Source organism: Erinaceus europaeus, chromosome 4 (genome assembly GCF_950295315.1).
Source record: "Erinaceus europaeus chromosome 4, mEriEur2.1, whole genome shotgun sequence".
NCBI classification, from domain to species: Eukaryota; Metazoa; Chordata; class Mammalia; order Eulipotyphla; family Erinaceidae; genus Erinaceus; species Erinaceus europaeus.
The window spans coordinates 25374099-25391482 of NC_080165.1; the positions used below are offsets into that span (position 1 = coordinate 25374099).

Genomic DNA, 17384 nt, shown 5'->3' on the forward strand with positions numbered 1-17384 from the left:
AGGTATGGAGAAAAGTTAAAGCTGGTTAACATCAAAGCTTATTTCCATCCATTAAGCATCTAGCTCACTACCATTCTTACCTTTCCATAGATAAAACAGTCAACCGGTCAGGGAGTGATGCTCTTTTGGCTTACAGAGCAGACCTCTGTGTTCATTACTGAGAGTGGGGATTTTGTGGGAATTCTGACTAGTTCTACAAATTATTAAGTTTCCTTAGTTATCTCCTTAAATATTGTTATTTCAAAAAAAAAGTCTTTTATTGTACTTGGGATGTGTAAGCAATGAATTTTGTTTAAATTTTTTGCCAAGTTTAAGGACATTTCTTAGTTTAGTCATGTACAAGGACTTGGAATTGGTTTGTACAAATCATAATATCGCTAGCTATTTGCCCACTCTCTTTGTAACACATAGCAGGCTGAGTGAGGCCAGTACAGAGCTCGAGTGTGCTGGTAAATTGGAGCAGTACATAGTCATTAAGTCATGGAGGATGCTGTTTTGCCAGTAGGTTGAACTGACTAAACATTTAAAGAGTTGAACTAAGCTTCAGGTATCCCATCTGAGACCTCACTAGAAACCCCCAGTAACTTCCTGATGACCCAACGTTAGCTTCTTCATAGCCTAGAACCATCACCACCACCCCCCACACACAGACATTCATACAGGCATTCCCCCCACCCCACCCCCGCCATTGTGTGTGTGTGTGTGTGTGTGTGTGTGTGTGTGTGTGTGTGTGTGTGTGTGTATGTGTGTGTTAAAAACCTGAGAAGGACTTAGCTAATGGAAGTTTGGAAAGTGAATATGCTGGTGTTTATGCTTACAAATCAACACATCTTTTCACAGTTTAAGAATAAATGATAGTGGGCGGGGGTAGATAGCATAATGGCTATGCAAAGAGACACATGCCTGAGGCTGCGAAGTCCCAGTTTCAATCCCCCACCACCACAAGCCAGAGCTGAGCAGTACTCTGGTAAAAAAAAAAAACTGGTAGCTTCTTAGAAATGTATTGGAGGAGGTCGGTCGGTGGTGCAGTGGGTTAAAGCGCATGTGGTGCAAAGCGCAAGGACCAGCGTAAGGATCCCGGTTCGAGCCCCCGGCTCCCCACCTGCAGGGGAGTTGCTTCACAAGCGGTGAAACAGGTCTGCAGGTGTCTATCTTTCTCTCCCCCCTCTGTCTTCCCCTCCTCTTTCCATTTCTCTCTGTCCTATCCAACAACGAACAACATCAACAATGATAATAATAATAACCACAACAAGGCTACAACAACAAGGGCAACAAAAGGGGGAAAAATGGCCTCCAGGAGTGGTGGATTCATGGTGCAGGCACCGAGCCCAGCAATAACCCTGGAGGAAAAAAAAAAGAAAGAAATGTATTGGAGAGAGAGAGAGAGAGAGAGAGAGAGAGTATGTGTGTGTGTATGGAGAGAGACAGAGAGAGAGAGTAGAGAATTGCTGATCTGAAAATACCAGGTACAGACCTGAACTCTCCTGGGTTCCTAATGGAGGCCAGTCCAATGAAGAGGAAGGAGTTGTGAGAGATCAGGTCTTAGTAATGTCTGAATTGTATTTGGTAAGCCTTTTGGAGCTTCAACTAACTTTGCGAAGATGAAGTCATCTTAAGGTCCCTTTAAACTGGGAATTGAGGGGTCACAGGCACTTGGAACATGATCTAGGAGGACGGCATGGTCTCTCTCCACAAGAAAGGGACATCTCCCGGAGAAAGCCAGAGCAGACTCTTGCTAAGCAGAGTTTAGGATCCTGGATGCTCTGCCCTACCTCAGTGATGCTGTAGGACACGAGGCTGGGTGGCTGAGACTGGTTCTCATATTCCCTGATGAATTGTAGGATCTTTTCTGAAATTCATATACAGTCTCTCCATCCATTTCACCCTGGTTTGTATGAATCAATCTGTGAATCGAACCATCAGTTTCATTGTCCTACAGTGTCCCTCCTGGCACCAAGCAGTGCCCAGGGTTATGCCCATATTAAAGAGAAGGCTCGGGGCATGGTGTGCTGAGAAGGGAAGGGTGCTTGGGAGAGGGAGAGGGAGAGTTGGTATGGTCCCACTTTGTAGCATGACCTGCATGGCTCCTATGTACCCATAAGAAGCAGTGCTGAGACTGCTGAGCTCCAGAGCTCTAGGATGACTTCCTGCTCTGTGTCTCAGTGTCCCCAACTATAAATACCCCCAGAAGCAGCCATCACCTAATGCAGATGTAGCTCCAACTCGGCCTGATACAAAGAATCAGGAAAATGAATAGGAAGGGAGAGAACAGACCTGCCCTGTGGCTTTTGGTCATCCATCTTCGGGGGTTGGGGGCCCCTCCACACAACAGGGAGGTGAGGGTTCTCAATCCGTTTCAGCCATGGCCTTGGGAAAGCGATTGGGTTCTGGAGCACTTTGGGAAGTAAATAGGTATTTTTGGATGTCAGTACAATTTATTCCTGTTCATCTCTCCACAGAAATGCTGCAGTTTGTTAGCAATCAAGTGGGAGAGTTTCCGGACTTGTTCTCAGAGCCACTGTGCAGCTCCTTCCCTCCTGCTGGTGGAAGTGGTGGCAGCACCAGTGGCGGAGGTGGCAGCGGTGGGACCTCAGACCCCTCGATGCAGAGATCCTTCAGCCAGGTTCCCTTAGCTTCCTTCTCGCCCTCCACAGCCTCCCCCCAGACTCCAGTCCTCCAGGTCAAAGTCCCCACCACCACTGTTCCCACCCCACCAAGGGCAACTCTAGTTCTTCAGCCTCGCCCCCAGCCTCAGCCCCAACCTCAAGCTCAGCTTCAGCAGCAGACAGTAATGATCACCCCAACATTCAGCACTGCTCCCCAGACCAGGATCATCCAACAGCCTTTGATATACCAGAATGCAGCTACCAGCTTTCAAGGTGATTCAGAAGTCATAATGTAATTCTTGATTGGTTGGTCCAGAAGTTTATGTGTCAGTTCACACATATTTAATAGTTCTGTCCTCTCCCCGCCTTGGGGAGCAGGGAAGTGGTCATAAAATCTATCAGTTTAGTCCCACTAGAATGTGCTTTTGTAGCTGCAGTGAGAATAGTGGTGCAGGAACATTTTTGTATTTTACTTCTTCAGATACCTCAGTATCTGCTATGCCTGCTTCAAGGATACTTAGTCAAAGAATTTAATAAGCATAATAGGCATGGGGCTAGTCTGGTCATTAGAGGCTTGAGTAAAATTAGTATTGAAATGTATTGAATTAGCCAGCTCTTGGCATATGTAAGTAGAGAACCTTGCATTCAGCAAACATCTGTGTGTCACTGCAACTTTATTCTCCAAGCAGCACACCTCATGGTAGGCCCTCAGTATGTGACTTTCTGTATTGTGCAGTGTCCTGAGGCCTCTTTGTTACATTTTCCTCTGACACCATGAGGAGCCCTTGATGGGAGTCATATTATTAGTTTCAAAGAATGACTATTTTGGGAGTCGGGCTGTAGTACAGCAGGCTAAGCGCAGGTGGCGCAAAGCACAAAGACCGGCAAAAGGATCCGGGTTCGAACCCCGGCTCCCCACCTGCAGGGGAGTCGCTTCACAGGCGGTGAAGCAGGTCTGCAGGTGTCTATCTTTCTCTCCTCCTCTCTGTCTTCCCTTCCCTCTCTCCATTTCTCTCTGTCCTATCCAACAGTAACAATAATAACTACAACAATAAAACAACAAGGGCAACAAAAGGGAAAAAATAAATAAATATTTTTAAAAAAGTATATATATAAAAAAAAGAATGACTGTTTTATTAGATTTCCATGGTTCCGGGACTTAGGAAGAAGCTAGGCAAAAAGCTGAGATGGGGAGTCGGGCGGGTTAAGTGCACGTGGCGCGAAGCACAAGAACCGGCGTAAGGATCCCGGTTCAAGCCCCTGGCTTCCCACCTGCAGGGGAGTCGCTTCACAGGCGGTAAAGCAGGTCTGCAGGTGTCTATCTTTCTCTCCCCCTCTGCCTTCCCCTCCTCTCTGGATTTCTCTCTCTCTGTTGCCCTATCCAGCAACAGCAACAATAATAATAACCACAACAGTGATGTACCAGCAAGGGCAACAAAAGGGGGAAAATGGTCTCCAGGAGCAGTGGATTCGTGGTGTAGGCACCAAGCCCTGACAGTAACCCGGGGGGGGGGGGGGGGGAGCTGAGACAGACGTCCCACATTCCACTTGGCATTCATCTTTTGAAGGGAAAGAGGCCACTGGGAGTTACTGGTTTTCGGCATCTGTTCACTCCCTTACTGGGTGCAACCATTTGCTGATTGGCTTCTCTCGCACTCACATTAAAAAAATGACTTGTGTTTATTTGCTCAGAAATTGCTTTCTCTCTGATGGGATGTTCTGTATCTAGAGCAGCTTGTCAGTGGCCACTCACTTCTTGCACAGCAGGTGGGGAGTTGGGATTGTTGAGCTACAGCGACAGCGACAGTGTACTCTGCACACACATGACTTCTTTCCCCTCTTCTCCCAAGTGCTACAGCCTCAAGTCCAAAGCCTAGTGACCTCCTCCCAAGTGCAGCCAGTCACCATCCAGCAGCAGGTGCAGACAGTGCAGGCACAGAGAGTACTGACGCAGACGGCCAATGGCACTCTGCAGACCCTCGCCCCGGCTACAGTGCAGACGGTCGCCGCACCCCAGGTGCAGCAGGTTCCGGTAAGTGACTGGCAAGGACTCAGGGAGCCAGTGAGTGGTTGTCACTGGTTAAAGGTGTGGTCTGTACACTAAGAAGAAACAGTGGAGTTTTTAAGTCACATTTCATGATAGATTATGTTTTCTTACTAATAAATTTATCTTTGAGGAAAAAAATCCAGATTTACTATGTTTGCTGACTTCCACTGTCTTCTTAGCCTCTGTTTGTTTCTTAACCATGTTCCTGGCTTTCCTGAGTTTGTTTTAACCAGGCCTATCTTTCCTCTGTCATCCATCTCAAACCATACCTGTTCTATACCCATAACTGAAGTTATAACTTTTGATAACAAGTTGGGGACACTGACACTTAATGCTTCTAGAAAGTCTCTCAACCTAAAACCCGGGGCCCTCTAGCTGGACTTCGCTTACTGCCACCCCACCCCCCAACCCAGCATTCAAACTATATACATAGCCAGTGTATGCAGTGACTTCTGATATTCCCTCTCCTATTTGATTCTTGGTTTCATAAGAACTGTTTTTTCATTACTTCTCAGAGGGTTTATACAATAAGATGTTAATGCAAAATAACAAATTATGTAGGGCTAGGAATGTAGCTTAATGGTAGAGTACATGCCTCGCTGATACAAGGTCCTGGGTTTGATCACTAGCACCAAAAAAAAAAAAAATGCTATCTTCGTTTCCCTTTTTTTTTTTCCTTCCCTATTCAGGTCCTGGTACAGCCTCAGATCATCAAAACAGATTCCCTTGTTTTGACCACACTGAAGACAGATGGCAGCCCTGTTATGGCTGCAGTCCAGAACCCAGCCCTCACCGCCCTTACCACCCCTATCCAGACAACTGCCCTTCAAGTACCAGTAAGAACCACCTGCCCCTACTGCCCTTCTCCATCCTTCCTTCTTTACCTTCCTCATCCTTTCTTGGAGGTGTTAGACCTCAGAGATACTCATAAAAACTTAACAAGCTGAATAAGCACAGAAGCTCTAGAATGAGTCCATAAGACCCCCAAAGTTACCCCGCTTTTAGTATTTTCCCCTTGAAGTAGCACCAGTTCATGTTTATATGGTGGGGCAAGGATTTGTGAGGAAAACAGCTCCACATAAGTCCATCCAACTCTTAGGTTTACTTCTGAAGGACTGGATCCTAGGGTCAACACCCAGAGAGGGCTCTTAAGGAAGGGACATGAAAGACATACAGCCTTTAATGATAGGGTCTCAAGCACTTTGAGCACCTTGGGGCAACAGTATCCTATAGAATAGGAAGTAATTAGAATTTAAAAGCAAGCTTTAGTCATAAAAGCCAAGACTAGAAACAATCCAAATGTTCATCCACAGGAAAATAAACAAGTATGATACAGTCATGCAGTGAATTTTTTCTCATCAATAATAACTATTAATAAATATAACTGTGGGACTGAACTCCAAAAAGTATGTTCAGCTTAAAGAAACTATCACAAGAGTTTATGCTAATTATTCCTTTATTTATTATTAGAGAGATTATGAAGGAGACCATTCAGTTCTGCCATATGGCTTTGCCAGACAGAGATTGAATCTGAGACCACATGCACTCAAACCCTATGCTCTTAACGCTGAGCTTTCTCCTCAGTTTGTCCCTGATGATTCCATTTATAGGAAGTTTTTAAGAAGAGACAAAACTAAGCAGTGATGATAGAAATCAGAGCCGTGATCACTAGAGGGGAGGAGGCAGTCAGACATTAATGGAAAGAGACCTGAAGAAACTTTCTAAGTTGTCTGTGTTTTGATCTGAGTTACCTTGGTTACACAGCTGTATACATATGAAAAATTCATCAAGCTATACACCTAAAATGTATATTTTCTTTAGTTTTTATGTTTGAATTCTTGATGACTAATGAAGTTGAATAGCTTTTTGTTAACTTTTTTGGACACTTATATATTGAAGCTATTCATTAAAGAAAATAATTAGTAAAATAGAAACTAAAGGGAAAGCAGAGTTGAGGGGAAAAGGCAGGGAAATCTGTTGGCCTGTTTATTTAATAAAATAATTATTGTGTTACTCTCCTCTCAAGCTTTTGGTGGCCAAAGTATGTAAGGGAATGAATGTAGTTCAGTTGACCTAACCCAGGAGTAAGTTTTCCCTGGGGCCAGAGTAATAGATGCACTGTGTGCAAGCTCAGAGATGGTTACAGTTTGACGGCAAAGGAGAAGCATGTGAGTTGTTTCTGGCATCCATAAGTCAAAGGCAAAGACATTAGTCATATTAAGCCTATTGTGGCATGACTTGGTGATGATTCATCTGAAAGGAACATAGTAACTGAAGTTCCATGACTTAATCAGGGAAGGTGTCAGCATAGTCAAGTGATGCCCTCATGGCCAAGGATAAAAGGTTTGTGTTGCCCAGTTGCTTTACTCAGGTGGAGTAATTTTGCCGTGTGTTTATGCCTGCTCTAGACCTTGGTGGGCAGTAATGGAACCATTCTAACCACAATGCCTGTGATGATGGGGCAAGAGAAAGTACCCATTAAGCAGGTACCTGGAGGAGTCAAGCAGCTTGAGCCCCCCAAAGAAGGAGAAAGGCGGACCACACACAACATTATTGAGAAGCGGTATCGTTCCTCCATTAATGACAAAATCATCGAGTTAAAAGACCTAGTCATGGGGACAGATGCAAAGGTAGGTGCCAAGCAAAATGGTGTTTCATGACCCTCACCCCATCTCTCCTCTGTCTTTGCTGTGGGGACATTGGAAAGTCCCAGGCCCAGACTGACTAAGTACATGAATAGTTATTAGTGGTGCTGTGGTTTTTTGTTTGTTTGTTTGTTTGTTTTTTTGCCTCCAGGGTTATCGTTGGGGCTTGGTGCCTGCACTACAAATCCACTGCTCCTGGAGGCCATTTTTTTTTTTCCATTTTTGTTGCTCTTGTTGTTGTCATTGTTACTGCTATTGTTGTTATTGGATAGAACAGAGAGAAATCAAGAGAGGAGGGAAGACGGAGAGAGAAAGATAGATACCTGCAGACCTGCTTTACTGTTTTTGAAGGTGGGGAGCTGGGGCTCAAACCAGGATCCTTACATAGGTCCTTGCACTTTGCCACATGTGTACTTAACCCGCTGCGCTACCGCCCGACCCCATAGAGCTGCTGTTTATTAAAGCATCTTGGTGTCTTTCAAGAATATAAAGTAGTAAAGTAAGGAGAATATGGGTATTGGTAAGGCAGTGACCTGCCTGAACTTTTGGCTTGGCTCTGTAGTCGTTTTGAACCACAGTGTCACAGGCAGAGAAATGCCTGTTGCTTACCAGGGACCAGTGACAGTGACTGTGCTTCAAGGTCAGTTCATGACATTGTTAGCTTGTATTTGTGTATAGAATAGCTATCTTTAGAGGGTCAGGCAGTAGCACAGTGGGTTGAGTGCACATGGCACAAAGTGCGGGGACCAGCGTAAGGATCCTGGTTCGAGCCCCCGGCTCCCCACCTGCAAGGGAATCGCTTCACAGGCGGTAAAGCAGGTCTGCAGTTATCTATCTTTCTCTCCCCATCTCTGTCTTCCCCTCCTCTCTCCATTTCTCTCTGTCCTATCCAATGACAACACCAATAGTAACAATAGTAATAACCACAACAATGGTAAAACAACCAGGGTAACAAAGGGGAAGAGGTGGCCTTCAGGAGCAGTGGGTTCATGGTGCAGGCATCGAGCCCCAGCAATAACGCTGGAGGCAAAAAAAAAAAAAGAATAGCTATCTTTTTTTTTTTAACCTTCAAGAAAAGAAAAAAATGGAAATTGGGTCTCTGAACAACATAGAGGAAATTAGCTTTTTTTTTTTTTAATTTCTTTATTGGGAAATTAATGTTTTACATTTGACAATAAATGCAATAGTTTGTACATGCATAACATTTCCCAGTTTTCCATAAAACAATACAACCCCCACTAGGTCATCTGTCATCCTTTTTGGACCTGTATTCTCCCCACCCTCCCACCCCAGAGTCTTTTACTTTGGTGGGAAATTAGCTTCTAATGTCTTACTTTACAGTGAACTTAGTTATCTTTAACTTCCCTATTATTAACTCAGGAGAAATGTGAGGGATTCTAAGGTCAAGCGTCTGATAAGTAGGAGATTGTTTTACCTCTTTTGAAGAAAAATGTTTATTTTTTTAGAACCTGCAAATCTGACAGTACAATTATACTTGTACTTAAAACAATCAACTAACATTGCTCTGGTTTTGTCATTTGCTTTCTTTACATTTAGTTTTGGTGCTAGGATTACTAATAAGTAGGAATAATAGTTGATATTATTTACAGAGTATGACAGTGTGGCAGGATCATAGCTAAGTTCTTCATACATGTTATCTCACTGAATCCTCACTGTAAGCCTATGTGACTCAGATTATTGTTAGCCACATTTGAAGAAAGGGGAAAGTGAAGTGCAGGGATACTGAGTAACTTGTCTGGGTAGCATGGCCAGGCAGTAGGAGGCTCATTATCTGACCTGGCACTTCAGACTCAGGCCTCTGCTCTCCTCATGTAGCTTGCGCTACTTCTACTGCATTTTTGCCATCTTCCTTCTAGATGCACAAGTCTGGTGTTCTGCGAAAGGCCATAGACTACATCAAATACTTGCAGCAGGTCAATCACAAGCTCCGCCAAGAGAACATGGTGCTGAAACTGGCTAATCAGAAAAGCAGTGAGTTTACTTGTTGAAGAGGGTTCTCAGACCTATAGTTATAGAAGTCCTATTCTAAGCCGGAAAGAGGGCCCCCCAGTATGTATAAGTACCTTTTAGGGGTAGAGCAAGAGCAGGGGTCAGAGTGCCCTCATTTCCCTGCCCAGCCTGGCCCTGGTAGAACTCTAAAACAGACTGTTCACCGAGTGGGTTTTTCTTTGCAGAGCTTCTGAAGGGCATCGACCTCGGCAGCCTGGTGGACAGTGAAGTGGACTTGAAGATCGATGACTTTAATCAGAATGTCCTTCTGATGTCCCCCCCAGCTTCTGACTCAGGGTCCCAAGCTGGCTTCTCTCCCTACTCCATTGACTCTGAACCAGGAAGCCCTCTATTGGATGATGCAAAGGTCAATGAGCTTTGAAAGCCCCTTGCCTCTGATCTCTCCCATCTCTCCTAAATTAGTAGAGAGACCAGAGATGGGACACCTGGTCAGGTGTTCAGAGAGTCTGGGCTGGAGAAGCCAGGAGTTCTGTGAGATTACCCGGTTCATGGAAAATAAAGAAAGGGAAGCACTTGAGGGTGGGTTAGACACAGCTCCTTCAGTTTAATTGTTTCTCGCTGAAAGAGCCCCTCAGAGAGGAATACAAAACAAATCCAGAATGGAAGCACACAGCAGCTGTCACAGTGTGAGGAGTTGCTGGAGGCACCTCATTACTTCCCCTACTCATAATGGGCCTGGCAGGACCTCCTTGTGAGGTGGATCAGTTGGTTTAGAATGAGGCTTCTTCCGGAGTCCTCTTCCATAAATGACAACAGTTTGTAATCAGATAACATTCCAACCTCTAATGGTCCAAGAAAACCCCTGGTAATTGTTTAGTGGAATTAGTGAAAAGAGGCCTAATGAGCTTCCTGGAAACCTGTGGCGGCAACTGGGGACTCTGTAGTGTGTTTTGACATTGGCAGTTTTTTACTCCAAAAGAATGAAGTTTTCTTCTAGTGAATGTTTTTGACCAGACTGGTTACTGTATCAGGTACTTAATTTTTTTATATATAATTTTTTAATATTTATTTATTTATTTTCCCTTTTGTTGCCCTTGTTGTTTTTTCACTGTTGTTGTCGTTGTTGGATAGGACAGAGAGAAATGGAGAGAGGAGGGGAAGAGAAAGATAGACAGACACCTGCAGACCTGCTTCACCTCCTGTGAAGTGACACCCCTGCAGGTGGGGAGCTGGGGGCTCGAACCGGGATCCTTGTGCTGGTCCTTGTGCTTTGCGCCACCTGCATAGGTGCTTAATTTTTAAGTGTGATTCTGTTCGGTAACCTAGGGCATATAGAAAATGAAATGTGTGGTCCTGTTGTACTGTGAGATTGTTTTTTTCTTTTTTAAGATTTATGTATTTGCACAAGATAGAAGGGGGATTTAGAGAGAACTAGAGCATCACATGGCATGTCAGTGGTCAAATTTCAAGCCTTACACTTCCAAGTCTAGTTCCTTACTCAGTGCACCACCTCCCAGGCTCCTTATCCAGTGAGTTTTAACGTGTGCACACAGTCAGGTAACTCTTACTCTAGTAATGCTAGAGAGCTTTTCTACCACCCGCAAAGCTCTCATTTGCACCTTTACAGGTAGTTTGACATCTTCGTCACTAGACTCAGCCAACTATGGCCTGTTTTCTCTCACTTCAGGTTAGCCTTTTGAGGAATTATCCAGAAACATAATCATACAATGTGCTCCCTTTTGTGATGGAGGTTTTTTTTTTTAATTTTTAACATTTTTATTAGTTATTTAATTGATTTACAAATTTATAAAACAGGGGTATAATTCCCCATCTCTCTCATCACCAGAGTTCCATGCTCTCATTTCCTTCATTGGAAACTGCACTAGTTCTTCCACCATCACAGATATTGGTCGTTCAATAACCATATATATATTTGTCCATTTTTTCCTGTGGTGCTACCTTCTCTTCCTTTCTTTTTATTTTTTTTATTAACTTTTTGATAGTGATTCCATAATGATGAACAAGATTGTAAGATAACAGAGGTACAGTTCCATACAGTTCCCACCAGCAGAGTTGATATCCCATCCCCTCCATTGTAAGCCTCCCTATTCTTTATCCATCTAGGAGTATGAACCAAAAATTTTTTTCCCCTCTCTAGGATTATTGCTAGGGCTCAGTGCCTGCACTATGAATACATTGCTCCTGGAGGCCTTCCTCCCCCGCCCCCCCATAGGACAGAAAAAAATTGAGAGAGGGCAAGGAGAGAGAGAGAGAGAGAGAGACACCTGCAGACCTGCTTCACCACTTGTGAAGTGACCCACTTTGCAGGTGGGGAGCTAGAGGCTTGAACCAGTATCCTTGCACGGGTCCTGTGTTTCATACTATGTGCACTTAACCCAGCGTGCTACTGCTCGGCCCCCCTGGACCAAAATTCTTTATAGAATGCAGAAGGTGGAAGGTCTGGCTTCTTTAATTGTTTCTCTGCTGGACATGGACATTGGCAGGATGATCCATACCCCCAACCTGTTTCTGTCTTTCCCTAGTGGGTAGGGCTCTGGAGAGGTGAGGTTCCAGGACACATTGGTGAGGTCATCTGCCCAGGAAAGTCAGGATGGTGTCATGGTAGTGCCTGCAACTTGGTGACTGAAAGGCGGTAAGATAAAAAGCAGGACAAATTGTTTAATAATCAGGAACCCAAAGATAAGAATAGAGCAGCTGAAACTAGGGGTCTTTGTGTGGAAAGAAGTCTGTTTTAGTTACATTCCAAGGTGCTCATGACTTTAGTAACTTTTGCCTCAGCCCAATAACTAATATTCAGGTGAACTAAAAATATTGTCTGGGAAGATGGTGTCAGTTGATAATAGAAAGCTGGATTAGGGCAGAGAGTAGCTCCCAAATATGAGGGAAGTATATAAATACCATTAACTGTAAACCTCATCGATCTGACCTAGGGCCCTTGTCTATTCATATTTAGCAAAGGAACCTGTGTAACCTCTGAGTCCCTGTCAGTCTGAGCTTGCAGTCCATGGTCACAGCTAGGAACATTCTAGGCTGCACTTATTTCAAGACCAGTCTTCCTCGAGTGGCAGAGTAGGTTGACCCAGCCTCCCTTTGAAGATTGGGGCAGTCCCTACCATTGCTGCTCTACAGTGAGGGTAAGGTCCTAGAGAGGCCCATAAAGGGGGTTATGATGGTGTTCCTAATGTACGTGGCCATTGATGGTGAAGAGGGAGATCTATTAGAGGTCTAGGCACAGCATATTTATGTGGGAATCCAAGGATTCCCTGACCAGAGCCCCAGGTGATGGGGTAGCCTGGTATTGACCAGAAAGCCCATCATTAAAGTGTGCCAGTCTCTTGCCTGTATCCAGCTTTTGTAGTCTTTTCTTTATTTGATGATGTTAGACCTGAAATGTTTGAGGAAAGGTGAAGTAAGGGGTAGGAGAGGAGAGTATCTAGGCCTAAACAGTAAATATTTGATTAAGTACTTTATGGTGTTTTCTTTAGGTCTTTCTGTTTGTTTGCTGCACTTACTGGCTCTTAAGTCTCTTCATTGCAGACTATTGAGCACTTTTACTTGGAGGTATACATTATGCCCTAACTTACGGATACAAATGCACATGTACCTTGTCCTTTAGGCCCTGGTCTATATCTAGGTTCTGTAACTTCAGTAGGATACACGCTATTTGAAAGGTAACCAGGGAGTCCCATTTGTTAGGAAAGGTCTCACCGATTATTGGATTAGAGGGTTGACATCTCGGGTTTGGCACTTCTGGATACAGTCCAAAGTGAAACGTGTTATGGTGGCACTGGTTGCATTGGGAGCTATATTTTAAAAGTAGAGCTAGCCACTTTTGTTCTCAGAAAGGATCCTTCCGAGGCGAGAGAGCAAGTAGTCTGGCGGCTTCTTAGTTCTCACCCAGCTATATTTCTGTTTGACTTAATGGTCTTGAGTTTCATTCTTACTATTTTCTCATATACTATATAAGAAGGTTCATTCCAACCTTGCGGTCATGTTTTGAAGGTCAAAGATGAGCCGGATTCTCCTCCTGTAGCACTGGGCATGGTGGACCGCTCTCGAATCCTGCTGTGTTTCCTCACCTTCCTGTGTTTGTCTTTTAACCCCCTGACGGCCTTGCTGCAATGGGGTGGGGCCCACGACTCTGACCAGCACGCATACTCAGGCTCTGGGCGCAGCATACTATCACTCGAATCAGGTAGGCAGAGGACCCGCTCTTAATTGCTTCTAGCAGGGACTGGAATAAGCCACATTTTGGAAATGACAGGACAAATCCAAGTTCATCAGAGGAAGCAAAACAAATTAGGAACCTCTGCTGTTTTAATTATCTGAGGATGGGGATGGGAGCACCTTTTAAAAGATCAGATGGTTTTTGTCAGTCAAGAAACCAGCAGCATACCCCTCTTTCCTTCATTAACCAATTTTCTAGCACTTGGCTCCACAGTGACAAAGGCTACAAGATTTCTGTTTAGATTATAGAATTGTCCATAATTTGCCTGTAGTCTGGGATAATTTATATTTGTTACTAAATGGAGAAATCTCACTGCCCTTTGTTCTGAAACGAGGGGGGAAGACCTTCCCTTTTCCTGTCACAATGCTGGGGTCAGTCAGGTGCCCGCAGTCTCCCAGGCTGCCCCAGGAGTGCCTGCCTCATATCTCAGCTGTAGGATGCTCTCTCTCCCTTAGGTTCTGGAGGCTGGTTTAACTGGATGATGCCAACACTCCTCCTGTGGCTGGTAAATGGTGTGGTGGTCCTGAGTGTCTTTGTGAAGCTGTTGGTTCATGGGGAGCCAGTGATCCGGCCACACTCACGCTCTTCAGTCACCTTCTGGAGGCACCGGAAGCAGGCCGACCTGGACCTCGCTAGGGTGAGCACTCCTCCTCCCAAGTCCAGCAGATAATCCTTCAACTTGCACAGTAGTTCTGCTGTGCATGCTTTTAGGGTTGAGAGGAGCCAGGGACTCTACCCCTAGTCACAGAGCAGTGGGTGCAGTTAATCCCATGGACACAAGGTAGCCAGTTGTCTGGTGTGACAGGAAGGATACATTGCTGTGGAGCTTGGGTTGAAAGCGGTATCTTCTGACTAAGGGACTCTTGGGCTTGAGTAGGGCACTCGAGCTTCAGACAGACATGGCAGGTCTTCTAAGTGTGTTGGTAGATGGGATATTGGGGATCAGCAGGTTGATGGCTATGTCTGAAGTATGGGGCCTATCAGATAAATGAGAGCTAAGACTTGTAGTGTAGTCAGGGTCCAACTGGAGAAATCTTTGACTAATAACTGATCTAGAGCTTCTCACCCTATTATCTAGAGAACAGGAGGGTATCTATCTGAGCAGGAAAATTAGCTTAAACTTTCTTTTTGAAATGAACAAAAGAGAGTGAATTTGTACAAAGAATTCTAGGTACCTCACGGTACTGAGGCAAGGGTTAAACATGCATGTCTCAGGAGGTTCAAGAGCTAGAGCATTCCTCAGTGTCAGTAAAACATGTCCTCTCTCCCTCCTACAAGCTGCAGACAGAGAATCTGGCCAACCTGAACCTGTGAGCCAAACCTGGGGCAGTGGCTACTGGAATACAGATGTAGTTGTTGGGGGTCTACCTCTTGAGAAGAGCATCCCAGGGTAAATATCCTGGAGGCAGGTTTGGGTTGGTAAAATATAAATGTCATTCTGGTAGGTAGAGGAGGGAGACAGGACATGCACAAAAGCCAGTTAGGGGACCCTTGAAACAGTTCAGGACATAGGGCAGGGCAGGAGATTACTCGTCTGGTAGAGTGCACACTCTTACCAAACACGAGGACCCAGGTTCAAACCCCTGACACCACATGGAAACATCATGCATAGTACCAGAGGGAGCTTCATGAGTGGTAAAGCAGTGCTGTCATCTCTTTCTCCCCCTCTATCTCACTCCCTTACTTTGTCTGTCTGAATTGGGGGGTGTCAGTTGGAATGATGGAATTGCATAGACACAGAGCCCCAGTGCAAAAGGAAATGGGCCAGGTGAGAGATGGCAAGAACCTGGAATTTGAAGAGAAAGTTATGAATTCAAGAAACAGCTGAGATATAAAATAGAAGGAAAGTGACACTGGCTTATAGTTAGATGAGGAAGGCAGATGATGCAGCAGGCACTAAGTCTTACAACATAGTTTTGAAATGTTGTCAGCACCTTGTAGAATGAGAAGCTGCCAGAAGGTAGACCATGGGGCTGAGGTAGATCAGAATCAAGTGTAAGGAAAACTGCCTGCCAGCTGCAGGTGCAGGCAAGGTTGGATTGTTAAATTGGGAGAGACCAGATAACCAAATCCCAGACCTTGGGAATAGCCAGCCAGTGTGGGAAATCCCAGAAGAGGAATCAAGGAGGGACAGGGGGAAGCCCCACCTCCTTTAGAATCTAGACACGGTATTTCTGGCTTAGATTGTGCCATCTCAGGAGTCGGGCAGTGGTGCACCCAGTTAAGCACATGTAGTACTGTGTGCAAGGATGCGTGTAAGGACATGGGTTTCAAGCTCCTGCTCCCCCTCCTGCAGCAGGGACACTTCATGAGTGGTGAAGCAGGTCTGCAGGTGTCTCTTTTTATCTCCCCTTTTCCTCTCAGTTTCTCTCTGTTCTATCCAGTAAAATGGATGGGTGGGGAGGAAAGGAAAAAATGTCCACTGGGAGCCACGAATTCACTCACAGTGTAGGCACTGAGCCCCAGCGACAACCCTGGAAACAAAAGGGGAAAAATAGTGCCATCTCAGAACACTGCCATTCACTTTCCCCGCGGAGTAGTCCAATTTTCTCTAACAGTGCAGGAAATAAAGACAGGTGTTCACTCAGTGCAAGATGAGGGAAAAGAGAGTTTATTTCAGGTTCCCAAGTTTAAGGCTCTGAGCCACCAGTGAAGACAAAACTAAAACAAGTAAAAAGTCACAGGAAGGTCAGTGAATATTACATTGTCTTGCTGCTTTTTAGGGGGATTTTGCAGCTGCTGCCGCCAACCTACAAACCTGCCTGTCGGTGCTGGGCCGGGCACTCCCCACCTCCCGGCTGGACCTGGCCTGCAGCCTCTCCTGGAACATCATCCGCTACAGCCTGCAGAAACTGCGCCTGGTGCGCTGGCTGCTCAAGAAAGTCTTCCAGCGCTGGCGAGCCACTGCCGCAGGCTTTGAGGATGAAGCCAAGATCAGCGCCCGCGATGCAGCCCTGGCCTATCACAGGCTGCACCAGCTGCACATCACAGGTGACAGGGGCCACAGCTGCCTGGCTATTCCTCAGGCTGTCTCCTCATTGTGTGGTTTGAAGTCCCCTCTATACTGCTTTCTTTCTTAATTTTTTAAAACTTGATAAGTAGAGAAGCCAGAGTAGCACTGTGGCATGCTTGCAAATTAGGATTGCATGCCTGCGAGTCAGGATCTCTTGTCTGTTGCTCCACCTCCCAGGCCACCTTTATTTATTTATTTTAAATATTTATTTTCCCTTTTTGTTGCCCTTGTGTTTTTATTGTTGTAGTTATTGTTGTCGTTATTGATGTCGTTGTTAGATAAGATAGAGAGAAATAGAGAGAGGAGGAGACAAGAGGGGGAGAGAAAGATAAGACACCTGCAGACCTGCTTCACTGCTACTGCGTGATCCTCACAATATGACATATCTTTAAATGTTTGGCTTAAAGACTACAATACACACTCCCTACGACTCCCCCAGGCCACCTTTTATACTGCTCTTTAAGAATGGTTAGAATTGGAGCTAAGAGGGGGGTCGGGCGGTGGCGCAATGGGTTAAGCGCACGTGGCACAAAGCGCAGGGACCGGCGTAAGGATCCCGGTTCGAGCCCCCGGCTCCCCACCTGCAGGGGAGTCGCTTCACGGGCGGTGAAGCAGGTCTGCAGGTGTCTGTCTTTCTCTCCCCCTCTCTCTGTCTTTCCCTCCTCTCTCCATTTCTCTCTGTCCTATCCAACAACAAAAACAGCATCAACAATGGCAATAATAACCGCAACGAGGCTGCAACAACTAGGGCAACAAAAAGGGGGAAAAATGGCCTCCAGGAGCGGTGGATTCATGGTGCAGGCACCGAGCCCAGCAATAACCCTGGAGGAAAAAAAAAAAAAAAAAAAAGAAT

The 17384-nt window shown here is 45.4% G+C and overlaps 2 protein-coding genes across 4 annotated transcripts in view; one reads left to right on the top strand and one right to left on the bottom strand.

Annotated features, from left to right (window-relative positions):
• TNFRSF13C (TNF receptor superfamily member 13C) overlaps window positions 1–17384 on the bottom strand; it is a 328540-nt gene that overhangs the window by 263576 nt on the left and 47580 nt on the right. The gene's annotated exons all lie outside the window — the stretch shown is intronic.
• SREBF2 (sterol regulatory element binding transcription factor 2) overlaps window positions 1–17384 on the top strand; it is a 70680-nt gene that overhangs the window by 31480 nt on the left and 21816 nt on the right. Inside the window, exons 2-10 of one of the 3 annotated variants that reach the window (XM_007523428.2) lie at window positions 2460–2879; window positions 4457–4638; window positions 5343–5489; window positions 7062–7283; window positions 9176–9290; window positions 9494–9675; window positions 13293–13485; window positions 13974–14155; window positions 16242–16509. In XM_007523428.2, the coding sequence (XP_007523490.1) occupies window positions 2460–2879; window positions 4457–4638; window positions 5343–5489; window positions 7062–7283; window positions 9176–9290; window positions 9494–9675; window positions 13293–13485; window positions 13974–14155; window positions 16242–16509 (1911 nt within the window). Of the gene's footprint in view, window positions 1–2459; window positions 2880–4456; window positions 4639–5342; window positions 5490–7061; window positions 7284–9175; window positions 9291–9493; window positions 9676–13292; window positions 13486–13973; window positions 14156–16241; window positions 16510–17384 lie in introns of those variants that run through there. The other 2 variants (XM_060189051.1, XM_060189052.1) reach the window with 2 other exon arrangements.